Source organism: Poecile atricapillus, chromosome 15, assembly GCF_030490865.1.
Source record: "Poecile atricapillus isolate bPoeAtr1 chromosome 15, bPoeAtr1.hap1, whole genome shotgun sequence".
NCBI classification, from domain to species: Eukaryota; Metazoa; Chordata; class Aves; order Passeriformes; family Paridae; genus Poecile; species Poecile atricapillus.
This window is the reverse complement of record NC_081263.1, coordinates 12,077,833-12,103,028: the sequence shown is the minus strand read 5'-3', so window position 1 is coordinate 12,103,028 and position 25,196 is coordinate 12,077,833. Positions and strand designations below refer to the sequence as shown.

At 55.7% G+C, this 25,196-nt stretch overlaps 1 protein-coding gene across 3 annotated transcripts in view; it reads right to left on the bottom strand.

Annotated features, from left to right (window-relative positions):
• MYH7B (myosin heavy chain 7B) overlaps nt 1-24,976 on the bottom strand; it is a 29,301-nt gene extending 4,325 nt beyond the window's left edge. The window contains exons 1-36 of one of the 3 annotated variants that reach the window (XM_058850265.1): nt 24,822-24,976; nt 24,040-24,143; nt 22,260-22,403; nt 22,020-22,176; nt 21,901-21,928; nt 20,871-20,967; nt 19,966-19,989; nt 18,239-18,331; nt 17,477-17,540; nt 17,278-17,376; nt 16,148-16,251; nt 15,182-15,320; nt 13,994-14,112; nt 13,112-13,261; nt 12,319-12,489; nt 11,450-11,629; nt 11,234-11,366; nt 10,735-10,811; nt 9,087-9,174; nt 8,565-8,682; nt 7,924-8,047; nt 7,442-7,578; nt 6,796-7,051; nt 6,041-6,283; nt 5,472-5,648; nt 4,979-5,124; nt 4,347-4,437; nt 3,403-3,792; nt 2,900-3,026; nt 2,470-2,588; nt 2,080-2,276; nt 1,587-1,936; nt 975-1,099; nt 582-697; nt 281-473; nt 1-204 (exon numbers count right to left, since the gene is read on the bottom strand). In XM_058850265.1, coding sequence (XP_058706248.1) covers nt 1-204; nt 281-473; nt 582-697; nt 975-1,099; nt 1,587-1,936; nt 2,080-2,276; nt 2,470-2,588; nt 2,900-3,026; nt 3,403-3,792; nt 4,347-4,437; nt 4,979-5,124; nt 5,472-5,648; nt 6,041-6,283; nt 6,796-7,051; nt 7,442-7,578; nt 7,924-8,047; nt 8,565-8,682; nt 9,087-9,174; nt 10,735-10,811; nt 11,234-11,366; nt 11,450-11,629; nt 12,319-12,489; nt 13,112-13,261; nt 13,994-14,112; nt 15,182-15,320; nt 16,148-16,251; nt 17,278-17,376; nt 17,477-17,540; nt 18,239-18,331; nt 19,966-19,989; nt 20,871-20,967; nt 21,901-21,928; nt 22,020-22,176; nt 22,260-22,403; nt 24,040-24,143; nt 24,822-24,918 — 5,181 coding nt within the window. In that variant the 5' untranslated portion in view covers nt 24,919-24,976. Of the gene's footprint in view, nt 205-280; nt 474-581; nt 698-974; nt 1,100-1,586; nt 1,937-2,079; nt 2,277-2,469; nt 2,589-2,899; nt 3,027-3,402; nt 3,793-4,346; nt 4,438-4,978; nt 5,125-5,471; nt 5,649-6,040; nt 6,284-6,795; nt 7,052-7,441; nt 7,579-7,923; nt 8,048-8,564; nt 8,683-9,086; nt 9,175-10,734; nt 10,812-11,233; nt 11,367-11,449; nt 11,630-12,318; nt 12,490-13,111; nt 13,262-13,993; nt 14,113-15,181; nt 15,321-16,147; nt 16,252-17,277; nt 17,377-17,476; nt 17,541-18,238; nt 18,332-19,965; nt 19,990-20,870; nt 20,968-21,900; nt 22,177-22,259; nt 22,404-24,039; nt 24,144-24,821 lie in introns of those variants that run through there. The other 2 variants (XM_058850264.1, XM_058850263.1) reach the window with 2 other exon arrangements.
• Nucleotides 24,977-25,196: the final 220 nt, after the last annotated feature.

Here is a 25,196-nt window from a genome sequence, read left to right as displayed (position 1 = left end):
CTGCGAGTGGAGCAGGGTGACCCTCTCGGTGCTCTCCAGCAGCTCCTGCTCTGCCAGCTTCCTGCTCCTCTCCGCCTGCTCCAGCGCTGCCCGCAGCTCCTCCACCTCTGCCAGCAGCAGGTTGTTGCGGCGCTCCAGGGCACCCACCTGCTCCTTCAGGTCGTCGTTGTGGCGCTGGGTGTCATCCAGCTCGATCTGCAGGTCCTGTGGGGCAGCGTGGGGTCAGCGGGGACAGCACAGAGCCGGGCTGGCAGCAGGGACAGCACCAGCCTGCCCCGACCTTGATCTGGGCCTGGAGCTGGCGGCCCAGCTTCTGGAACTCGGCAGCCTGGCGGTTGGCATGGTTCAGCTGGATCTCCATCTCGTTCAGGTCCCCCTCCATCTTCTTCCTCAGCCGCACGGCCTCGTTCTTGGCCCGGGCCTCTGCGTCGAGCGAGGCCTGCATGGAGTCCATGGCGCGCTGGTGGTTGCGCCTGCAGGAGAGGTCACGCATCGGCCCCGTGCCCTGGGGACACCCAGGGTGCCACGGTGCCAGCTCTGCCCCACAGCAACGTCCCAGCCTGTCCCCTCACCCCACACACCTCAGGTTCTCAAACTCCTCGTCCTTCTCTGCCAGCTTCCTGTCCATCTCAGCCTTGATCTGGTTCAGCTCCAGCTGGATACGCAGGGTCTTGCTCTCCTCGTGCTCCAGGGCTCCCTGGAGACAACAGCTCAGCCATGGGAAGGTGGTTCCTTGGAAGGGGCCTCTCCCCTGCCACCCACCCCACCCCAGCCTTGTCCCCCAGCCCTTGCTATGGGGCAGAGCAGGTGGAGCCACCCTAGTGCCTGCAGTGGTTGTGGGACCCCCAAGAATGGGATTCCCAGGGGTCACAGCCTGGCTCAGGGCTGTCACCCCCAGCAGCATCCAACCAGAGCTGCAGGGTGGGCCAGTGGCTCCTGGAGGCAGCAGGAATGTATGGGAAACAAGGACTCACCTCAGCCTCCTCCAGAGCTGCCTGGATATCGCTCTTCTCACTCTCCAGAACTTTCTTCACCTTCTCCAGCTCATGGATGGTTTTTCCACCCAGACTGATCTGGTCAGTCAAATCAGCAATTTCCTCTGCCAGGGACAGAAGGAGTTTGGTCAGGAAGGAGTTTGTGGGGCCAGCCTTGCGCGAGTGACGTCCCCATCCCCCTGCCCAGTCTCAGCTGATGTCCCCCAGCCCCTCAGAGAGCAGCCAAGGCTGTGCTTGGGGACATTTCTGCAGTCAGGGAGAGAGGGAAGAGGCATTAAGGACCTGGGAAGACCTGTCTGTCCAACACCAATACCCCCAAGGCAGTGTCATGCCACAGCCATAGCACTCAGCAGCACCATTTGGGAAGAGGAGCAATTTCAGAATGCCAAGTGGCTCTGCCTGTCCTCCCAGAGTGTCCCCAGCATGAGGGCAGGACACACGCTGGCATCCCAGCAGGGCTGCTGCATGCCTCCAATGGATGGGCTGGGCAGCAAGGTCCTCTCCTGGCCAACAAGGGACCCAATCCCACGTGTCTGAGGACAGGGCAGAGCCTGGGCAGAGCCCCAGGGGAGTGCTTGAGCCCAGTCCTACCCTGCAGGTTCTTGTTCTCCCTCTTGAGGGTCTCCAGGTTGTCCAGGGACTCCTCGTAGGCATTCTTGAGCTTGAAGAGCTCAGTGCTCAGGCTGCGTGACTCCTTCTGTGATGCCTCCAGCTCCACCTGGGTCTCCTCATACTTCTGCTTCCACTCAGCCAGGATCCTGTCAAAGTTGCGCTGTTTCTTGTCCAGAGCAGCACAGGCTGAGTTGGCGCGTTCCAGGTCCACCGAGAGGTCCTCGATCTCGGTCTGCAGCCGGTGCTTGGTCTTCTCCAGAGAGGAGCACTTGGCATGGGCAGCCTCCATGGCCTCCTCTGCCTCCTGCAGCCGGGTGGCCAACTTCTTCCTGCCGACAGCACCGGGGTGAGCTCCCTGTCCCGGTGCCATCCCACCACACAGGGCAGGAACGTGCTGTGTCACCCCAGGTCTGGGAGAGCCCATTGCTGAGCAGAAAGTTGCCACCAGAAGGACTTGTGCCATGGCACTTACTTGGCTTCCTCCAGCTCCTCAGTCCTCTGGATGGCATCAGTCTCGTACTTGGTTCTCCACTGGGCCACCTCGGCGTTGGCTTTGGACAAGTTCCTCTGCAGCTCGCTCTTGGCCTCCCCCTCCTCCTCGTACTGCTCCCGCAGCAGGTCACAGTCGTGGCGGGAGGCTTGCAGGGCGTGGGCCAGGGCATTCTTGCTCTGAGGAAGAGAGAGCAGCAGCTGGCTCCAGGACACAGACCATGGCACCACAACTGGGAGCAGCAGCAGGGAACTCCTCTTCCTCCCAGGGAAGAGCTGCCCTGTGTGCAAGGTATGTCCCACCTCCCCAGCCCAGGGGTCTGGGCCACTGCCACAGTGTCACTCAGAGACCAGCCATGCCCTGAAACCTCACCTTGGTCTCTTCCTCCAGCTGCCTCTTGAGCTCCTCAATGCTCTGTGTGAACGAGACCTTGCCACGGCTCAGCTGGTTGATGAAGGACTCCTTCTCCTCCAGCAGCCGAGTAAGCTCCCCTGGGTGCAACAGAGCCAAGACAGCTACTTCAGGGCTCTAGGGCTGCAACCTGCACTAGCCCACACTCCCCCAGAGCCTGCAGCATCCAGCTGTGTCCCCACCAGGGCGAGCTGGTCCATGGGCAGAGGTGCAACCAGTTAAAGGCAAAGGATGCCTGTGAGGAACCCCTCCTGAGGCACATCTAGATTTTCCCTCCATGGGAGAAGGAGGAGGACAGGCTGCCGGGCTGAACCCCACTCCCCCAGCCAGACACCCCAGAGTCAGAGCGCTCCTGAGGCAGCTGGGCAGCCCTGGCTTGTGCCCCACGCACCGTTCTCGGTCTGCAGCCGGCCCCGCTGGGCGTTCACGTCCGTCAGCTGTCGCTGCAGCTCGTCCACTTTGGCCTTGGCCTCGTTCAGCTGGTCCTCGTAGGTGCGGCACAGCTTCTCAGCATTGGCCTGCAGGCACCAGGCACAGCCTGGCTGAGCTCAGCTCTGGCCACAGAGCACTGCTCTCCCACCCTGGGATACCCTGCCCTGCTCGGTGGGTGCTGTGGGCACACCAGGCGCAGAGCAGGAGCCTGCCACAGCTCTCTGCAAGGCTAACAGTGGCTCTCTGCTGTCAAGCCTCCCAGGAAATGTTTTCCCACAGCCTCCAGGCTTGACTAGGACAAGTAAAGCATCCTGTAGTGACAGGGGGACAAGCTAAGGGCCAAAACAGGGACTTGGCCATGGCAAAGAGCCATTTGAGACACCACCCCATGGACGTGGCTGTGCTGGTCACACTGATGTCCACAGGAGAGATCAACCAGCCCTGTGGAGAACCAGGACCCACCTTGTTCTTGGTGATGTACTCGACGTTGGAGGATAGATCATCAATCTCCATCTTCATCTCACTCTTCTCCTTCTCCAGCTTCTGCTTCACACGTTGCAGGCTGTCGATCTGCTCGCCCAGCTCAGCCACGCTGTCCGCGTGTTTCTTGCGCAGGGCGGCCGCCAGCGCCTCGTGCTGCAGCGTGGCCTCCTCCAGGTCCCGCCGCAGCTTCAGGAACTCCGCCTCCCTCTTCTTGTTCAGCTCCAGCTGCGTGGCCGTGGTGCCACCCGCCTCCTCCAGCCGCTCGCTCAGCTCCTCCAGCTCCCGCGACACCTCCGCCCGCTGCTTCTCCACCTTGGCCCTGGCGGCTCGCTCGGCCTCCAGCTCCTCCTCCAGCTCCTCAACGCGTGCCTGGACACGCAGAAAAGGGCAGATGCTGCAAGCTCTGGGTGAAGCTCCAGCATCTCTGCTCTCCACAGTGGAGCAGTATCTCTGATGATGATGGGAGGCAAAAAGCCACCAGTCTTGGGCTGCCTGGGGAGGCAGGTGCTCCTCGGTAGCGTGTTTGGAGCTCCTGCTCTCCTCTGTCCCTGCCACCGGGATCCAGCTGCCATTAGCTTATTTCATGATTGTGGGGACCTGTCTCTGACAGGAAGAAGCCCAGTGTCCTAGATTTGGGTTTTCAGAGTTTGGTTACTATATGAAAGGTTTTATTTTGGATAGAGAACCACACCCTGGAAGCTGTTCCTCAGGCTGGTGATAGTGTTCACCTCAATAGCCCATTATTTAATTTTCAACCCACCGTGTTTTGGCTGAGGGCTTGGTTCCTGCTACCCATGCCAGTTTTTTCCAAGGAGATGCCCCTGTGCTCAGAGAGGGACTGGCTCATGCAGATTCCCCCCCCATATCACATCTAATGGAAATTTTGGACGCCCAGGATGTAAGAACAGTTCCTCCCACCATACCTGGACCTCCTTGATCTTCTTCTGCAGCTGGGCCTCCATCACTTGCCCATCTTCAATCCTTGAGTTCAGCTGACTCATCTCAAAGTCTTTCCTGTACAGACAGAGCCTCTGGTCAGAGAAACACTGTCCTGACAGGTCCTTCTGGCTCCTACATTTCCCTGCACTCTTACACCCAGGCCAGAGGATGAACAAACCCACAATGGGAAGGGACTGCAGGGATAAGCAGCAGCTCGTGGAAGGCTCACAGGAAAGGCTGAAGTAGCCAAATTAGCAGACAACTGGCTCTGAGGGTTTCCCTCAGGTCCCAAGGTGTTCTGCAGGTCCCCAGTGAGGATGGGACACGACTGAAGTGTGTCCTTGCAGCTGAGGCCCCAGCAGAGTGCTGGATCCTGCCAGGCAGGTCCCTCCTCTCCAGCCCCATGTACAAAGGCAGGTCTATCATGCCCTGGTCTGGGAGCCTGCCACAAGCTCCTCTCTGCACAGTGCCCGAGGAAACCAAGCCCCCACTGAGCCAGGACTGGTCACACAGCCGTGCCCAGAGCCACAGCCCAGCTGCCCTGCAGACTCCACACCTCTGCTGGATTTAGAGGAGCAGAGCAAGCCCAGAGCCCGGGCACGTGTCACACACTCACTTCTTGAGCTTCTCATCCAGCTGCTGCTTGTCATTCTCCAGATCCATTACAGACTCTTGTGACAGCTTCAGGTCTCCTTCAAGCTTCCTCTTTGCTCTCTCCAGGTCCATGCGGACCTTCTTTTCTTGTTCAAGAGAGCTTTCCAGCTGGAGAATGAAGGAAGATGGGGTAGGGAGGGACAGGACCTTCAGCAGCCCCACCCTTACCCATGTCCTCCACTGGGGGAACTTCACCAATCCCCCGGGGGCCAGAGGTGTTTCCCAGCTGTCTCCAGTCCCATTCCCTCAGCCCAGGACTGCTCTCCATGAGGTGTTCTACACCACCTCTCGTTTCAGGGGTAGTTTGTCAGTGGGATTATTCATCAACTGGCCACATCAAAGGGGGATCTGGTAATGATCCCACACTCCAGACCCCACCCAGGGATAGCCTTTGGGCTCTCCTGGAGATGTGACTCAAACCTCTCTTGCTTTATCCTCACTGGCCTACGACTCACATCATCCACTTGCTGCTCCAGTTTGACCTTGGCTTTGGTCAGTGTGTTGACCTTGTCTTCCTCAGCCTGCAGGTCATCCAGGGCCTGCTGATGGGCCTCTTGCAGGGCTTTCTTCTCCTTTGTCAGCTTGGCGATGATCTCATCCAGACCAGCCATCTCCTCAACCAGGTTTTTAACCTGGATCAGTGAGGACAAAAGTTGGAGCACCTTCTCAGAGGGAGGGGGTGCAAAGCTGCTGCAGCAGCCTGACCCTTGAAAGGCAGGAGTCCATCCATGGGCAACAGCAGCTCGAGTCCCCACCAGCAGCCAGCCCCCCTCCCCTTGGCCAGGCTGGCCCCACCAGCTGGGTTTTCCATGCCTCAGATCACTTGCCACAGCACAGAACCATTTGCCACCTCTGGGCAGTGAGGCAGGACACAAAGGGCTCTTCCCTCTCACCCTCCCCTTTTCCCTCTGCCCTGCCCCAGTTCCCCCACACCAGCAGCCTTATCCCAGATGTTTCTCAGGTGTCCCCACAAGCACTGAGGCCCCAGGGCAGCGAGGCTGAAGCCTGCAGGGAGGTCGGTTACCTTGTTCTCTGTGGCATGTTTCTCCTTCTCCACCTTGGCCAACGTGATCTCCAGGTCATCAATGTCCTTCTTCAGCTCTGCACACTCATCCTCCAGTTTGCGTTTCTTGGCGGTGAGCTCCGAGTTCATCTCCTCCTCATCCTCCACACGCTCCATCAGCTCCTTCACCTTGGCCTCCAGCTGGATCTTGGACTTGATGAGCAGGTCACAGCGTTCCTCTGCATCTGCCAGGTTGTCTTGCTCCTGGGGGAGTCAGAGGAGAGCCAGTGCTCACCCTCTGCCCCAGCACTCTGCTCTCAGCCCTGCTGTCCTGGCTTTCTCCTTGTGGAAGGGGCAGAGTAAGCCCAAGGTGCTCAGGTGTACCAAAAGTACAGCTCCAGTCACTGCCCATCATCAGGGCTCACAGGACAACCACTCACACTAACCACGGCCAAAGAGCAACTCAATCCTTCCAGAGGAAGGACACGCTGGCACAAAAACAGCACAAAATCTGGCAAGCAGACATTTCCATCCCCTCCCAGCCCTTTGTGTGGAGAACAGCATTCCCAGAGCCAGGGGATGACAAACCCCTGTGACAGCCCCAGGGTGTGATGGCACTCCAGGCCTGCAGTCCTAGGCTGTGATTCAGACAGACTGTGGCAGTGAGGCAGCTTCAGAACTGCAAGAGGCTGAAGGTTCTAGGACATTCTGCTCCTTCTTCTATCCACAGATCCTGCACTGTCTTAACATCCCCAAGGAGAGGGTGAGGCACTCACTGCCTGCAGCTGGAGAGCCAGGTCGTTCTTCTCCTGGATCATGGAGACTTGCTTCTCTTCCAGCTCCTTCCTCTTAGCCTCAGACTTCTCCAGAGCCTCCTTCAGCTTCTGGAATTCCTCCTTCAGGTTGGACATTTCCTTCTCAGTCTGAGCAGACTTGAGTAAAGGCTTGATCTTGAAGAACAGCTTCATCCAGGACCAGTTCTTGACAGCGTTGAAGGCACGGATGTTCCACTGGATGGTATAGAGGGCTTCCCTGGGGGAATACAAGCACAGCATCACTGGGGTGGGCATTCCCCCTGTCCCATCCTGGCTTCTGCAGGGCTGGATATGGCTCCATTCTCCACCAGCTGGACAAATGGCAGAATGGTGAATGGTCTGCACACTGCACTGGCCCTGCTGGGATGGGTGGGGTGGCCTGGATTTCAGCTCTCCTCACTCTGCCTCCCTCTGAATCTTCCAGTGGAAAGCAGAGGCTCTGCACACCTAGATCCTCCCTAGCAGGGCCATGCCAGACCTCTTCCAGGTGTGCCCTCATCCCTCAGGACCAGTCACTGCCAGACACAGGCAAACCCCACAGATCAAACCCACAGACGTGCAGAAGAGACAAGGACACACAAAGTTCTGCCTTTTTCCACAGCTCTACCTCCTGCTGATGATCTTCTGATACTCCACACGCATGAGGTACCCACGGATCCTGGCCTGGAGCATTGTCAGGACCTTGGCCAGACGCTCATCTCGCATCTCCTCCAGCAAGCCCAGCAAACCAGCCTTGAAAAACACCTGTGGGCAAGAGAGTGGAGTCACCAGCAGAAGGACAGAGGGCTCAGGGGTGACACAGGCAGCCAGGGAAACACAGAGGTGCACCCACACATGGCACAGGGAACCAGATCTGCCCTGAGCAGCAGGGACAAGATGATGTGGTGGGTGAGATGAGGCCAGGCAGCAGTGACCTGCTCAGAGCTGCTCTTTCTCTTCCCAACCTGCATCTCCCTCCTGAGTCCCTTCAAGGGCCACAGCGACCCTGCAGAGTGCAGGGCTACAGCAGGGCTGTGGCCAGGCAGAGACAGGCACCGAGTGACAGGAGGGGAAATCTCTCCCTCCCAAGGATCAGCTGCCCGCTCTCACCTTGGTGTGGCCAAACTTGTACTGTGCACGGTCCAGTTCCAGGGAGCTCAGCAGTTTCTCTGTGGCCTTCCTGCTGTCCACAAACTTGTCCTCTGGAATGGCTGCTGGATTGAGGATACGGTAGCTGCGGGGCAGAGCAGAGGGAGGCCATGCAGGAGGGCAGCAGCAGCTCCACCAGAGCCCCAGAGCCCCAGACATGCCATGGGGCTGCACCACAGGCTGGAGCTTTGAACCAGTTGCTCCAGGGCACAGGATTGCAGGGAACCCTGGCAGATTTTAGCCCCTGAACATCATGGAGACTGTGCAAGGAGGTCACTGTCCTCACTCGGCCTGGGCTAAGCAGCATGGATGGGACCCTCAGGTGAGAACCCTCAGGATCCATCCCAAGGGCAGAGAGAAATCTGAGCCAGGATCAGAGGGGCCTGAGCCTTGCCACCCTCCCCCTGCATTCAGCACCTCAGACATCCAGATCTCATCCCAAACTCTCCATGCCTGGCACCCCAGAGCCAGCAGCAGAGCTATCCCAAACTGGACAGGCTGGGGGCTCAGACCAGCTCTCACAAGCTGGGGAGCAGCTCAGAGCCAGGACAAGTCTGTCTGCCCTTGAAACACGTGCTGGGTGAGGAAGGAGAGGGGGTTACCGCTGCTTGAAGTCTGCGTAGAGGATCCTGTTGGGGAATCCCTTGCGGCAGATGCGGATCCCCTCCAGGACACCGTTACACCGCAGCTGGTGCAGCACCAGGAAGGAATCCATGGCTCCTGCGGGGGAAGGACACTCATGGAGCAGCTGCTCAGCCCAAGAAAACAGAGGAAATGGAGCTGGACCCTGGGAACATCCCGTGGATTGGACACGGCTGTCAGCCTGTCCTGCAGGTCTGTGCTGAGCACAGAGCTGCAGCCTGGGCCTTGGATGGTGGAACTCAGCCTGGACCACTCATCCATGCCTGCTGTTACACAAGGGCCAGGCTGCACAGACAAAAAAGCTGGCAAAGCTCATTCTCTCCAGCAGAGATTGATCTGGGTCACAGGAGTTTCAACACTGAGGTGGGGTCAGGGCTCAGTGGAAGCATGGAATGGGCTGGGGAGAGGGTGGGTGCAAGAACCCCTGCCAGTTCCCACGTGTGGCTGTCCCCAGGGGCACTGCTGCCTCAGCTGTGCCATACCTGGGGTCTTTGTCTCGTTGGGGATGATGCAGCGGACGAAGTGGGGCTGGGTGGAGCGCAGGTTGGTCATCAGCTTGTTGAGATTCTCCTGCAGGGCAGACACAGCGGGTGAGGGGACAGCTCTGCTTCCCTGCAATGAATGCTTCTCCTTCTCTCCAGCCCCTTTCCCCCACAGGCAGGGAGGGAGCAGACCCTGAGAGTCCCTTATGGCATGGGAAAAGGGGAATTTCCTCCTGCTATCCATAGCCATCCCCACCTGGGGCAGGATCAGTGCCTCCTGCCAGGGTGGGAGGCTGGCCCCATGGCAGAGGGGGCTGGGCTGGGCCAGAGGGACAGGCCAAAGGCACTGGCAGGTTTTGCTGTGCCACAGAAGTTTTCTGTGCCAGATGCTCCCCGATTCTTTGTAGGTAAAGTTTTGCTGCAGGGGAGAGCCAGGGACACGGGACTGAGCCTATTCCTGAGCTCTGTGCTCAGCAATCCAGTGCTGGTGTCCACACTGCCTGCAGGCAGACAGTGTTAGGATATGCAGGATTTCCCTGCACCTCCACAGTGCTTCACCCCTTTTGGCTGTGACAGAGGGCCCTGCTGAGCCAGACTGTGTCTCATTTTCTCTCCAAGACACCTCTCCCCTTGATCTTTCCAGCTGCCTTCCCCTGCTTGTACAGGCTCAGCCTGTCCAGGATCAGCTCTGGGAAGGGAACAGCTTCCCACAGCTCCACATCACCACAGGGCAACTCCTCACCACAGACACCTTTCCCCAGGGCCTGTGACTTGTCCAGAAGGAAGAAAATCACACTTTTCCCTGAACAGGGGCTCTGCCACAGAGCTGCCTTCTTCAAGCACACCTTGGCAAAGAATCACACAATGTCCTGAGTAGGAAGGAACCCACAAGGATCACCCAGCTCAGCTCCTGGCCCTGCACAGACACCCCAACAACCCCACCCCATGCCTGGGAGCAGTGTCCAAACACCCCTGGGGCTGTGGCAGCCTCAGAGCTGGGACCTTTGCCCTGTCACCACAAGGCTGTCATGACAGGACACACCCCTCTGTGCTGCTTTCCAGCTGCTGAGCTCTGGCTTGGATGAGCAAGGGGATGGAGCTGTGTGACATCCTGAGCTGTAAAATGGGTCAGGTCACCCCCCAGGACAGGCAGCTGCCTGCTCAGAGACCTGCAAGATCCTCCTGCATTTTCTTCTGCCCAAAGGCTGTCCTTCCCGCTGACAGGAATGAGGAGAGAAGTAGCACAGACTTAAAGTGATGTTCATGTAATTAATTATCTAAACATCACTACAAGTCTTAACTGCCGCTCTCTCGAAGGCGGAGGAGCTGCCACAGGCGTCACGGGGGCAGGAGCAGCACCAGCCCAGCTCCAAGGGAGCTCTCCCAGCCTGGAGCCTCGTGTCCTGCCCTAGGAGCACGGGGACAGCGCTGGGACTCTGCCAGGCACAGGGCCCTTGCCCAGGGATGAGAGGGAGCTGGGAGCTTCGGCCCAGTGGTGGTCCCTCAGGAGCTCTGGTGGTCCCTCAGGAGCTCTGGTGGTCCCTCAGGAGGTGCAAGAAGCCAAGAGCCTTGGCAGGGATGTGGGACTGCCAGTGGGACCCTCAGAGCACGTTTCCCTCCTGGCCCTGGATGAGGGGCTGGCTCTCACCTTGTGCAGCTGTGACACTGTTTGGAAAGAAGCGGCCTTTTTACGCTTCTCCTTGGTCCCCGGCTTGTGAGGTTCCTCTGTCGGGTTGAAATATTAATTACTCACATCAGCAAGACATCTGCCTGCCTTGAAGGACTCAGGGGCACCCCCAAACACCCCTAAAATTCCCACAGCCCTTGCTGTCTCTAAAGCAGAGGTGGCTGTGCCCTGCTGCAGAACAGGGCACTGACCACCAACACATCTCCCACAGCACCCAGCACTGGGTGGTTCCTCAGCTCCTGGTTGCATCCCAAAGTCACAGGGCCACCACAACAACCCTACAGCCCCACACAAGCCCTCAAAGCAGCACCCCCCTACTCAGGCCAGGGAGGATTTTAGGGATCAGTGTGGGTTTTCCCTTTGCCTGGGCTGCCAGGGACAGGGATGCTGCACCAACAGCTGGGCATGGAGATGAGGAGGGGGGAGACCGAGGTAAAACCGGGCTGAGGGTGTTCTTCACCTGAAGCAGAGCCCACATAGTTCTCATAGAGGGAGGCCAGGAGCTTGTTCTGGGATTTCTGGAAGACGGACACCACTGTCTCGTTCAGGGGGTCCTTGTTCTTGTCCAGCCAGCCCACGATGTTGTACGGCACCTGTCCCCGTGGAGGAGAGGTCAGGACAGCCCTGTCCCTGCCAGGGGAGGGTGTGTGGGCTGGGAAGAGCTGCCAGGACGTACCACACCAGCGTAGTGCACCACCTCAAAGTGCGCCTCGTACTTCCGCTTCTTGTCCGGCCGCGGCTTCTGGAAGTTGGGCGACTTCCCGATGTGGTTGTCATAGAGCTTGGATTTGAAGGTCATGTCAGAGGCTTTGGGGAACATGCACTCCTCTTCCAGGATGGACAGGATTCCCATGGGCTGCAGGGGGAGAGAGGGCTGAGCTCAGGGCTGAGCGCAGTGCTGCCACGTCCCATCCCAAAGCAGGGATGTGCCACCGAGCATAGGCTTGACCTGGGAGAGCCCATCCTAACCCAGCTGCAAGGCACTGGCCACAGGGCCAAGCTGTCACTGGATATTCCAGACTGCATATTCCAGGCTGTCTCTGACCTCCCAGCCCATGTGGGACTGCCCAGCCCTGCAAGAAGTGGGAGTTTGCCCTGGTTCAACAGATTGCTGAGGAGGGATCCTCTCCAGGATTGCTCCTTTCCAAAAATTTTCCTTCATGTTTCCTTCATGCAATGGTGGAAATATTTTCTACAAGCTGCTCTGAACCTGTGAATGCTCAAGGCACTGATGGGCTGTAAGTGGGTAGGAAAAAAGGGGAAGAGATTATTGCTTTCTGGAGGAAAAGGCTGCACCAGGTTTTGTGGCTCCTCAGTGGGTAGACACAGAATATCCATGTTTTCATAAAGTCAAAATTTGTGTCAAAAAAGTCTCAAGGGGCTGGAAGCTCTGAGCTGTAAGTGTGGGGATAAAAAAGCTGGGCACTTGCCACCGACTAGGGAGGGAATAATTTAATTTTGGTAGCAGAGCACCTCTCTATTGCAGCCTTTGCAAACAAACCATCCCCCAGCAGTACCATTTCCATGCCCTGCCTCACACTCCACCTTCTCAATCAGGTCAATGCAGGCCTGCAGGTCCAGGCCAAAGTCAATGAAGACCCATTCGATGCCTTCCTTCTTGTATTCCTCCTGCTCCAGGACAAACATGTGGTGGTTGAAGAACTGTTGCAGTTTCTCATTGGTGAAGTTGATGCACAGCTGCTCGAAGCTGTTGAACTGCAAGAACAAAAGAGATTTGAGTGAGAAGGAGGAGCTCCAGCAGTGAAGGGATTCACTCTTGTGCTCTGCCTGGCTGTGAAGGGCGATCCCTGCCAGGCTCAGCTGTGTTGCCACCAGAGCAGGTAGCCAGCGATCACTAGAGGTGTGCTCACAGCAATGGTAAATCTCTCCTTGAGAGTTCTCTGTTTGCTCCAGATACATCAATTCACACAAGAGTCCTTTCCTCATCAAGGCCAGCAGTTCCTTAGAGGAGACAGAGCTCTCAAACACCAGGGGACTGAGTCGTCCCTACAACGCTCCCCTGTGTCACCCTGAAAACTCAGCTTCTGAGCTTGCTGACATGGTTTTCTAAAGACTTTCCCAGGACAGTAACTGTAAACATAGATATGTGTACATTCTTTCTGTTACACATCTTGTGATGGACATCTCTCATGGCCAGTGCTGTGAGAAAGTGTTATCCTGACCATCCAATCCCTGGCCATGGTCAGAAATCTATAAATCCTGGGAGGAAAAATAAACCTCTCTCTTTCTCTCACCACACCTCGACCTGTGTCCGTGTGATCTGTTCATCTTCAGTGGTAACACCCCTGACCCCACTGCAGGGGCCTGCAGAACTCACATCAAAGATCTCGAAGCCTGCAATGTCCAGCACCCCGATGAAGAACTGCCTGGCCAGCTTGGTGTCCAGGGTCTTGTTGATGCGGGTCACCAGCCACTTGAACATGCGGTCGTAGGTGGCTTTAGCCAGGGCTCCCACAGCGTAGAGCACCTGCCACGGCAAACAGAGCACACACTGAGCTGCTCCCTGCTCCTGCAGGAGCCACGGGCTGAGAGCCAGCTCCTCCTGGCACACAGAGGAAGGACAGACAGATCCAAGGAGCTGGTGCTTACAGTACAAGCTCCAAAATTAGTTTTACATTCCTCACAGGTGTGTTCCTGCCTACCTGGCCTATCTTGCCACCGAGGTCTTAGGATAGAAATTCAGTTTAAAGTGATTTCAGAAGCCCTGTGCCTGGCAGGAGCCCACAGCCCACTTTGGATAAGACACCAGCTCCTGATGTCCCCTTGAGTTGTGCTCAAGGACTGGCTTGCACTGTTCAGGCCAGGTCTGGGCTCCCAGCTGGGGTGTGGCTGGAACCTGGCAATTTGGTGTGTTTGAGTCTTCTACAAGATCAACCCAGATGAGTGTTCAGATATCTAGAGTCTTCTACTTTTCAGGGCTGAGCTCTTCATAGACTGTCCCTGAAGCAGATCCATAGAACCTGGACCTCCTCTGGCTGATCCAGCCCACATTTCAAAGACACTGCATTGAATCTCCAGCCTGGCTTAATGTGCAAAGCTATCAGCCAGCTCTGCCACCCATTCTCCCTGCTCCTGAAAGCCAAGAACTGTGGATGCACCTTCTGCTGCTGCTCTGGAGTCTCCTCCTACACCCAAGACAGTGAACTGAAGCACCAGTGGCACCCCAGAGTCAGCAGGGGACACGTGTCCTGTCACTCACCTGCTCCACGTTCTGACCTTTGGTCACGTACTCATTGCCCACTTTCACACGAGGATGGAGCAGCCCCTTGATGAGGTCAGCTGAGCTGATTCCCATGAGATAGGCAGCTTTATCAGCACCTGCAAAGCAGAACAAAGGCAGGAGGAGCTCACAAGGAAGGTCTGGGAAGGGGAAAAGGAATCAAAATTAAAAATGACCTGCTGTTATGATGATTAGTGTTAACCACACTAGATTTTACACCTGCTCCAAAGCTTCCTCCAGTGTCTAATGTGATTTTCCATCTTGCATAGTCTATGATGCTTTAAAGTTTGAACCTCCTGACTGAGAAGTTACTGTTTGGAGGCCTGCTGCACCTTATTAAGTGCTTATCAGGTTTTAGTCATCTTGATCTGGGATTCTCCATGCATTTTCCAGTGGAGGTTTGAATTTCCACACACTGAATTTGAATTGACCAGAAGAGAGGTGACTGTCTTTCATAAAGTCCTAATAGCAGGTTGTAGCTAGAAAATCACCTCTGTAGGGGAATCACTGCCATATCAAAACCTTCATTAATTACCAGGTAGCACCTAAAGCCTGTGTTGCCACTCCTGAGGCAAAGAGAACTTTTCCTTCATGAATGTTAACACGACAAAGACTGATCCAGGTAATCATTTCTGCTGTATCCCTGCTGAAACCTTCCAAGTGCATGCTAGAGCTCCCCCTTCTCACCCTTCCACATGCTGGAAAGTCACCCTTTCCCTCCAGCTTTGCTCTGCAGCCTGACTGTTCTTAGATCCATGAATTGCACTGGATTTTGCTGAGCAACAAACCAGGAAAAGTGTTAGACAGTGATTGTGTCCTGCTCTAACTGCTCTTCAGGAGCTGAGCAGGTCCTGCTCCCAGCCTGGCTCATCCCCTGTGGGTGCCTGGAATGCTGTCAAGTGAAGTGCAAGAGATGAGGAGCAGGAGGAGACTGCACAAGGTGAAGCCCAGCTGGGGTGTGACACCCTGTGATGCTGCTGGGACAAGTCTGATGCAGATGAGACCACCTTGCAGAGACTATCCCAGATATTCCTGCTCAAGGACAAGCCCTTGGGGCACCCCCAGCAGGGCCTAAGACAGTGTGGATGTTTGGGATCTGACCTCCAGAGGCCAGGCATGGGGAGTTATCCCAGCCTGGGCAGGTCTGGAGCACAAAGCCCCACTCACTTTCAGTGCCGTCAGCCTCTGCCTGCTCTTCCCGCTGCTTTTGCTTGAACTTCATGTTCCCAAAGTGCATGATGGCCCCCACTATTTTATAGGAGCCGTATTTCTCATCGTTGCTGAAGCCCAGGATGTCCATGGCGTGCTGAGGAGACACAAAGCAGTAGAGAGGTGCTGAGGTGAGGGTTGGTTCCTTCTCCCACCATCTCCTAAGGTACTCTCCCCGTGCTGGGGCTGGGCAGCGTGCCCTCTCTGGTGGGCACCTGAGCAAGGAATCCTGTCCATGGGCTTTGAATGTGGCTCCAGCTCCCACAAGACCTATCTGAAAGCAAAGGGACTAGCCTAGCACCCACAAGGAGGAGGTTTTCCAAGCTGAGGGCTCAGGAGGAGACCTGACTGATCTCCTGACAGGCGAGGACAGCCAGGGGGGATTGGGCTCTGCTCTCAGGGAACAAGGGATGGGAGGGAACAACCTCAAGCTGTGCCAGAGGAGGTCCAGGTTGGACATCAGGAGGAATTTCTTCACAGAAGGAGTTGTCAGGCCTTGGCAGGGGCTGCCCAGGGAGGTGGTGGAGCCCCCATTCCTGGAGGTGTCCAAGGAAGGACTGGACGTGGTGCTCAGAGCTCTGGGCTGGGGACAAGGTGGAGATAAATCACAGGCTGGACTCAATCATCTTGGGGGTCTTTTCCAAATTTACCGATTCTGTGATGATCTTTCTCATGGGCACTACGGGAAGCACTCATGTGCCACAGGGTGCAGGGAATTACTCTCCCTTCCCTGCCTGGATGAGGCTGTCAGTGGAGATCAGAGTCCCCCTGCCCTTTCTTGTAGGCTCACAACAACCACACAACCAATAAACCAGGGGGGATCCCCAGCTGATTTAAAGAGGGACCCACAGAAAGCCAGGACACATGGCCAGAGCTGCCCAGAGGAAGGCTGTGCCCTCCCCAGGCCCAGGGCTGGGCACGTACATCTGTGGCCATGAGCTCCTCGCCGTCATCCAGGTTGTCCACCGTCGTCACCCCCTGGGAGCAGAAGTGGTAGTCGTAGGGGTTGAGGGACAGCAGCAGCATATCTGTGGGGGATGACATGCAGAGGGTGAGGCCAGCCTGGCAGGGACATCCCTGGGCAGAGGGACAGCCCTGCACACAGATGGAGCAGGAAGGCTTCCCCAGCCTCAAGCAGAGGGCAGCAGCTGGGGAAGGAACAGCCTCTTCCAGCTCAGGCAGGTCCACACATGGGTCCACCTCTTCTGTGCTTGCCTCCTGCTTGCTATCTTGGGATATGGCCTGGCTGCAGACTGATTTAGAAGTGGCCACCATGCCCTTGTGACTCCAGATAAGATTACTGCTCTCTCAGACCTGCCTAATAAGGTGCTGCTCAGCACCAAGCTCAGGAGCCCTCAGCCAAGAGCTGACCACCCCAGGGGGCTGTGCCAGCCATCCTCCTGCGTGGGGAAAGGCTTCCTGAGTGTGATGTGGCACCAGGAGGCTGCTCAGAGGCACCAGGAGGCTGCTCAGAGGCACCAGGAGGCTGCTCAGAGCACAGAGCTGCCCCAGCACACACTCAGATCAGATCACATCAGGTGGGGCTGTCCTGGCCATCACATCTACACCAGTGCCCAGACAGAGCCGTCAGCTGTTTCCAAGCTCACCTGAAACAGGTCATCTCACTTGTTGAGGAGGCTGCAAAACATTTCCCTCTATCCCAAAATGAGTAAATCTCCAGCCTGCACTCGCTGAGGTCCGTGCTGTACCCACCACCCCACGAGGGCAGCTTTGCAAAGCACATTCCCACCTTGCAGATAGACCCTGGGTGACCTCTGCTCCTACACTGTGGCAGGAAGGGCTTTAGTGTGGCTTCTCAGCCTGTGAGGATAATGGAGCTGGGCTAGATGACCTCTTGAAATCCCTTCCACCCTGAATTATCCACCAATCCTATGATCCACCACAGCTAGCAAAGCATTCAAGGGCAGAACCTGCATGGTGAGCTGGGTCTGCTCATTCCTGTGGGCCTCAAAGATGACAAGAGAGCTCTCTGGGGCTGTTCCATCTTGTGTCATCCTGCTCCAAGGGCTGTGCTGCATCTTTGGCTGCCTTACCTTGCAGCTCTGGTTTCTTCCCAGAGAGGATCTGGTAGAAGATGTGGTAGCTTCGCTCTTTGGGTTGCTGGAAGATCACTCTGGATTTTTCCAGAAGATCTAGAATGAAATAGGGCAGAGGGGTCAGAACAGGGCTTGTTCCTTCCCAGAGCTGAGCACAAATAGTGGGATGAATTCCCTCCCCAGTGCAGCCACTCACAGATGTCAATGTCTGCAGAGGCCAATTTCCCCGAGGGACCAAAGTGGATCCGGATGAACTTGCCCTGAAAACACACACAGGAGGTAAGTGCTGGGCTTGCCCACAGAGGAACAGTTCTGAACAGCCCCTAGGAACTGAGTTAATTTCCCACTTCTTGAGCTTCTGCTGATGCCAGGCAACTTACTGGGCTCTGTAAAAGGGTGAAGTGCTCTTGTTTGTAATGTGAAGAAGCTCAAAGAGCATTGCCCAAGGGTTTAAATACCAGGCAGGCAGAAATTTCACTGACAGCAGATAAACCCCTGTCCTCAGGTCTATTCTTACCACTGACCATTTCTGCAGGGCCCTGTGACACCGAGCGTGCCTGCAGCCCCTGCTCTGTGCTGGGCTCAGGGTCTCCCCCAGCAGTGCCCCCCTTCCCTCCAGGCACAGGAGCTCTGCAGCCACAGCAGAGCCAGGCTGGGCTTAGCAAAAATGGAAGGGCCACACCTGTCTGTCCCAGAGCACTCCAGGCTGTGCCCCCTGTCCCTCCCAGCTTTGGTCCTGCCAGGGATGTCTCTGCAGCCACAGGCTGTGACACCGGTGCTGGTCGTGCTGGCCACCATTTGATGGAACCAGAAAAACTCGGCTCTGGCAGTCCAGTGCCCCAAGGGAGCAGCTCCAGCTCCCTGCCTGTGGCTGTCACTGCACAAGAACACAGTGCCACCCTCCGTGCACACAGCCCACACCAACAGCCACAGCTCCCTGGCCCACTGAGGCACTCACAAAACGTGAGGAGTTGTCGTTTCTTATGGTTTTGGCATTGCCAAAAGCTTCCATGGCTGGGTTAGCCTCGATGATTTGATCCTCGAGGGTGCCCTGGAGAACAAAACCAAAGGATGTGTCAGTTCCTGCACAGCCAGAGGGGATCTGTCACCAGGAGCACGGAGCAGTGCCAGGGGCTCCCTGCTGCACCCCTCAGCTGTCCGAGGGTCCTGCTGCACCCCTCAGCTGTCCGAGGGTCCTGCTGCTCCCCAGGCATCTCCTCGTCTGCCCAGGCCATGCAGCTCAGTTTAGGGCCCAGCACAGCTGGGCTTTGCAGCAGTGTGGCCTTTGCTGTCCCCTCTGCACACAGCAGTGTCACCCCCTTTCTCAGCAGCTACGCTGTGCAAACCAAGAGCAAGCTCGTGTTGTCACCACAAGTCTGAATCATTTCAGCCTCTGAAGTTGGGCATTTCCTCTTCCACCAAACCAAAGTCTAGGACAGCTCACATCAACAGCATACTGTGAAACAAGAGGTCCCTACACCAACAACATCCATTGCAGGGTCCCAGTGTGATGGGAACACACCACAGGATGGCATGACCTGACATCCTGAGCTAAGATGAATCCTCTCCTAACCTTGTTTTTCCATGTGTGTTTCTCTGTTCAAAGATAAAGAGACAGCCTCTGCCTAATGCAGGCACAGCAGGACAAGGATTTGAGAAGAGGAGCAAGACACCAGTGCTAAACCACATGCAGGATGGTGGGCTTTGACACCTGATACAGAGTTTGGTGGCACAGGCACCTGCAGGACTTTTCATGAGAGCTTTGCCCATGCTCTGACACATTGCAATCCACAGGGCTTTCCTCAGGGAGCACCAGCTCTGGGCTGCCCATCCAGAGCCACCCTCTCTTTCCAGAGAGCCACTCTTTCTCTTTCTGCCCCCTACCTCTGCAGCTCCAGACGTGTGAAGGGCAAAAGAGACAGGGAGAAGCTGTGAATCACAGCTACCAACACACCATCACCTGAGTATCCCTCGATCTCTTGCCTCTAAATTCAGCCTGGCCTAAAATTACCTGGCCTGGGAGATCCAGTGAGGGCAGCCCCAAGACCCACGGGTTCACCCCTGAGCTGACTCTGTCTGTGGTCGCTCATGTGATGATAAACATCCCCCAGCCAAGGGTGTGCACCAGCTCAGAGAAATCAAGGACCAAGGATGTGTGACTGAGCCCTTGGGGAGCTCCAGGGGATGAACCTTTGCTGGGTTCCCTCGGAGCAAACACCTCAGGAATGTCCCCCAGGCAAGGCCATCACTGCCTGCAGCGCCAGCCCAGGGCTGGGCATCAGCAGGGCACAGGGCACAGGGCTGCCTGGGGCAGAGGGTCTTCTCCTGCCCCTCAGCACCACCACCCCCAGCTGGGCTTTGAGGCTGAGGAGGATCTTCAGGGTGTGAAGGCTTCACCTCACCTTTGGAGGAGCCCACAGCACTCCCATTAGCAAACAGTGGCTAGAAATGAATGTTTGGAGAGTAATTATCCCTTGAAGGAGAGGTTGGAGTCAGAAAGGCAGAAAGATGAAACAGCAAAACACCCAGCTATGGGAAGGAGGGAGATACAAAGCCAAGTGGAGAACTAAACACTGCCCTGGTGCTGCTTCCAGACCTAAGGTAGAGACCTCACACCTCATCCCATCATAGATCTGTGGTGCAGCAGAACTCTGTTCTCAACATTAAAGAGCCCACAACACTTACCCCAGTTTTAGTGGCAAGAGCTGCCTAGAGAAAGGAGAGAAAATTGTCTTTAGAAATCCAGAAAAGCCAGGCAAGAACCACAAGAAGCATGGTCAGAAAAGCAGGGCATGACCATTTAGTGCCAAAAAAAATTCCAAGAAAAAAAACTTGGAGGATTAAACTTTATAGGATAGGCCAAAAAGTTGTTAAATAGATTAGCTCAAGAAAATAAAGAAATGCGTCAAAAAGCAAGAACAGTTAAATTCAGACTCAAAGAAGAGGAAAGAAAACAATGCTGAAGTATTGCTTGTCTGATACCCAAAGCAGCCAGTTTGCTTCCACGAGGGGAAAGCAGGCTGGAGCCTCAAAGTATCCAGAAGAAATAAGCAATTGCAAGGGCAGCTTAAAAATAACCAGCACCAAAGAAAAGCAAGATTCAAAACAAAAGCAAGAAAGGCACAAGGTAGAAAAGGGTCAAAATTAACAAAAGGAGGGAAAAAAAAGGAGAAAATGCTGAAAAGCAAGGCTTAAAAGAGGCAAGGTGGGAAATGGAAGGTTTACTTCATCTCTTTAATGCTCCTTAAGAAGATCACTGGGGTGTTGAAGGAGGAAGAGAAAGAGAACAACTAAAGCACCTCTTCCAGGCTGCACAGATTGAGCAGCCACATTAAAAAAAAAAAAAAAAAAATTCCATTTCCCCTTGAGCAGAATAATTTCAAGCCTTGCTTGTTCAAAAGTCAAGGAAAAGCCAAGCCCTGGGTGGGTCAGACCAAAACACGTTTCCAAACGCAAAAAGTTGGGGAAGAAAAAGTAAGAAGAAAGGGGAAGGAGGGAAAAAAAAACAAAAAAAAACAAAAAAAAAAAACCCACAAAAAAAGAAAGAAAGGAAGAAAACAGCAAGAACTTGTTTCAAAAGAAGGTCTTACTAATTTCTTGCCCGGCGTATCGCCCAAGGCTGCGACAATGGCAAAGTACTGAATGACCCGCTTGGTGTTTACAGTCTTACCAGCACCAGATTCTCCGCTTAGAGTAACAGAAATACACAGATCAAGGGCATGAGACAAAGAACAGGCACAACTCATCGCAGCCACCCTGCCGGGCCGGGAGGGAAGAGCAAAGCCTCGGAGGGATGGCGAGGCTGAAGCTCTCAATCCCCGGGTTCGTGCTTTGCTCGGGGCTGGCCCTGGGAGCTGCGGGCTGTCTGTGTGTCCCCGGCTGGTGTCCCCGGCTGGTGTCCCCGGCTGGTGTCCCCGGCCGTGCCCGGCTCCCGGAGCTGCCGCGGGGGCTCAGCTGCGCTGCGGACACGGCTCGGCCGCCGCAGCTGTCCGGGATCAGCCGGGGCCCAGCACGCCCGGCTTTCCTGGGGCATCTCGGGGATGGCAGGGCTGGATCGTGCCCGCCGTGGGCTGCGGGGGGCTGCCGGGCCCCGCTGAGCTCATGCCTATAGTTAGTGAGCTGCTCTCCCATTGTAATCCCAGATCACAAAGAGCCGGGGGGAGCGGGCAGCGGAGCCGCCACCGGACACGCGCCAAGCATCCCTCCGCAGCCCCTGCCTTTCCTAATTAGGCCATGGCCGAGGCTAAAAATGTCCGTGGCTCCTGGCAGCGGCGAAGGGTCCTTTAGAGTCCTTTATATAGCCCTTATCTATATGTCACTTGAAATCAACCTGGCCTCCACCCTCCCACGTCACCCTCCTCCCCCGCCGCCGCCCCTCCGGCCACCATCTCCCTCCGGCCTTGGCCTCCATCTCTGCTTTCCCCCGGCTCCCGGGAGGCTGCCGGTGCTCGGGGCGCCCCACGGCAGCTCCCGCAGCTGTCGGGGTGCGGGGGAGCCCAGCTTTGTCAGCTGGCCCGGGCGGCAGGGGTGACAGCTGCCGGGATGGGGAGGGGACAGTGGCGGGGGCGCTCCTCGGGGCACAGGGTGCCCATGCAGGGACGGGGGGCTCCGCTCACTTACGTGATGAGCATGGACTGGTTTTCACGGTCTGCAAGAGAAGGAGGCGGCGTTAGGGCAGCGCTGGAGGTCACCCCGGTGCCAGGAGCCCCTGGGGCTGGGGTCCCCGGGACAGGGCTTACTGCGCAGCATGTCGTTGTAGGCGTTGTCGGCGATGGAATAGATGTGCGGGGGTGCCTCCGAGCGCCTCTTGCCCTTGTAGGCGGCCACCACGGGCGCCGTGTACACGGGCAGCCACTTGTAGGGGTTGATGGTGACACAGAAGAGCCCCGAGTAGGTCTGTGGGGGGAGAATGGGTAATGAGGGATGGGGGTGCCCCGGTGCCCCCTCGCCTCCCCGCGCCACGGGTGCCGCGGGCTTACGTAGATCATCCAGTGGGAATAGCGGCGCTTCAGGTTGTAGAGCACAGAGGCCTCGTTGAGGTGGGTCAGCATGGCCATGTCCTCGATCATGTCAAACTTGGGGGGGTTCATGGGCTGCACATCGTCCTCCTTCACCACCCGTGTCTGTCAGAGGAGGGGACACGTCAGAGGGAGCCCGCTCCTCACCGAACACCCTCTGCCCCAAAACCTGACACCGGGGACAGCCCTGGCCCCAGTGCCTGCTGCCATCCTGGCAGGGCTGCCCAACCTTTTGGGGTGACAGGCCCAGGGCAGCCCCAGCAGCACCCGGCCACAAAGCCCAGCTTGTTCCCTCCTCAGGGAGAGGGGCTCTTGCTGAGCCTGACAGAGGGGTCCAAGCTGTTCCCCCACAATGTGCTTGACACCCCCATCCTGTGTTCTCCTTCCCAACCTAAAAGCCCATGCCAGCGCTGTCTTTTGCTCCAAGAGATCCCTGGTTATTTAGGCAAACAGCTGAAGCCTGTACCCCATCACTTAAAACTGGATTTATTTAATCCCACGAGACCAAGCACGGGGAAAATATCACATTACGTATCTGGCCTGGATGGGAGAAGCTGGATTTAGCAAATGGTCTTGTTAATAAAGATTAAATGAAATCTTTCAGAGGTTTATCTTCATCTTGAAGATGAAGTGCGTGGTGTTAAAAGGCGCCAGGTGTTAAAAGCAGGAGGGTACACAGAAGGATAAGGGAGGGCTCTATGACTCTTAAAGATTTCTGCTGAAAATACTTATCCAGGGAAAGCTGATATAGTTTCTGATTTTGTAAATCCATGACAAATCATTAAAAAGACAATTTCAAGAGGAAACAGCAAAAGAGGATTTGGAAACTGCTCTGTTCTCAGAATCTGAATGCGTTCTAAATATCTGAGTGAACTTCTAATATTTATGACTCCTCTCTGACAAATTTTACTTTGGAGAAGGCAAATCTCTTTGCTCGCTTTCCAAAATTCGGACAAAAATATTTTCAAAGCTTTGACATTTTTCAAAGAAAATTGCATATTTTTATTTTTATTTTTTTACATTTAATAGGCACAAACCCTTCTTAGTGCTAGTCTGACTAGAGAAGAAATAGAAATAATAAAGTCTATCATCTACCGCCTGGTGAGGTCCTTGTTCTGTTTCCCAGTTTCATACCAGGGTGAGTCTCTGCTCTGCAGTGAAGTTGCCGAGCCGTGAGACTCCCATAGCCAAGAAAAGAATATTAATTAAGCTCATTTGCAGCTAATTGCGCTGGATATTATCTTGACAAATACCAGCTGGTCCTTGCTTGTTTTGCCGAGGAAAGCTGGAGCCTCTCTCCTGCCACAGCCTGTCCTCCCAACAGCTCACCCCACTGCAAACCTGGGCTAAAAGGAGCAGGAATTGGCCACTTGGCCCCTTACCTGTGCTGTGAGGCTCCGGGGTGAGCCGGGCACGGGCTCAGCATCACAAAGGGCTGTGCTGGGGGTGTTCCCCCATTCAGGAGCCGTGCCGGGCCAGCCCCAGGCTGCCCTGGCTGTGTCCCGCAGGATACCCGGGCTGCGACAGCAACCCCTCGGTGGGAGATGCTGAACTGGTGCCACCCTTGGCAAGGAGCTGGCCTGAGTGTGCTGACAGTGCCGTGTGTGTCCCCCCGGGGCAGGACTGAGCAGCAGGACAGGGTTATCAGCAGGAGCTCATGGCTTCAGACGTGATCTTGTCACACGTATCCCCCTGCCACACACACTTGCTCTGCCTTGGAAAAGGAAAGGTATTTGCTTACTTCCTTATCTTTGGTTTCCACAGTGACTTTCCCACCAGAGCTTTCTTTTATTTCCACTTCAATGTAGGCTTCTTTCTCATCTGGGATCCAAGCTCGCTTCTTTCCTGGAGGAGAAGTGGAAGAAGGAAGGGAAAGGAAAGGAAAGAAGATATAATACAGGTTGAAATGTAGGAGACCATGTGAAATTGTCAACTGAAAGCCACATAAATGCAGTTTGATAGTGTGGAAGGACAGTGATTATTCCTCCTATGTTCTTGTTCATAGGAGCTGGGGTTTCTTTGCCTTGTGCATATTTGGCAGCTTTTTACTTTGGTGGGATCAGCTTCTAGCCTGACAGAAATCTGAAATGTGTGCCTGCATTCAGACTGCCATGAGAAGAGGGCAGTGTAAGGAAGCAAATCTCTTCTCTTCTGTCAAACTGCAAAGGAACAAGTTGGGCCCTGGATCCTGAGCATGGCAAGCCATGGAAGAGCAGGGTGGCTGGGACAGAGGGGACACCTCCAAAAGGAAACAGCTGCAGGAGGCTTTGACACCAGCCCCTCAGCCCTCATGGCCCTCAGGGTCGGGGGAGATGAAGGATCACCTCCACCCACTCCTCAGCAAACCAGGGGAAGGTCAAAAACCTGCTTTTCTCACTTGTGAGATCTTCTCACCCTCCAGGGTGCTGGGGGAATTCTGCAGTGCCCGTGATGGCTTGAGGAGCAGCACAGGGGAAGGGCAGGGAGGACTCCTGAGATAGCCCTGGCAGAGGGACAGGCTTGGGGACACACAGGGGCTCTCACCATCAAACGGGATCGTCTGAAGCTTCAGCTGCTCCGTGTAGCTTTTCCGGAGGTACGGAGCAGCCTCCCCAAACTCGCTCATGTCCAGCAGAGACATCTTGTCCAGCTGAGGGAGACTTGGCAGCAGCAAAGGAAGAGTGAAAGGCACCTGAGCACTGAAAGGAGGGAGGGACAAAGGGTCAGTGCGTGGGGAAAGTGCCCACCACTGGGTTGAGAACCGAGAGCGACACCAGACAAGCTTTTCATTTTAGGGAGCGAGAGAAGACAGCAACAGTGCTAGCTGATAAAAATTATATTAATGAGACAATTACTGAACACTTTCCCTCCTGATGCTGTCATCCCTTCACTGGAAGTCCCAGCTGGGTGAGCTGGAAT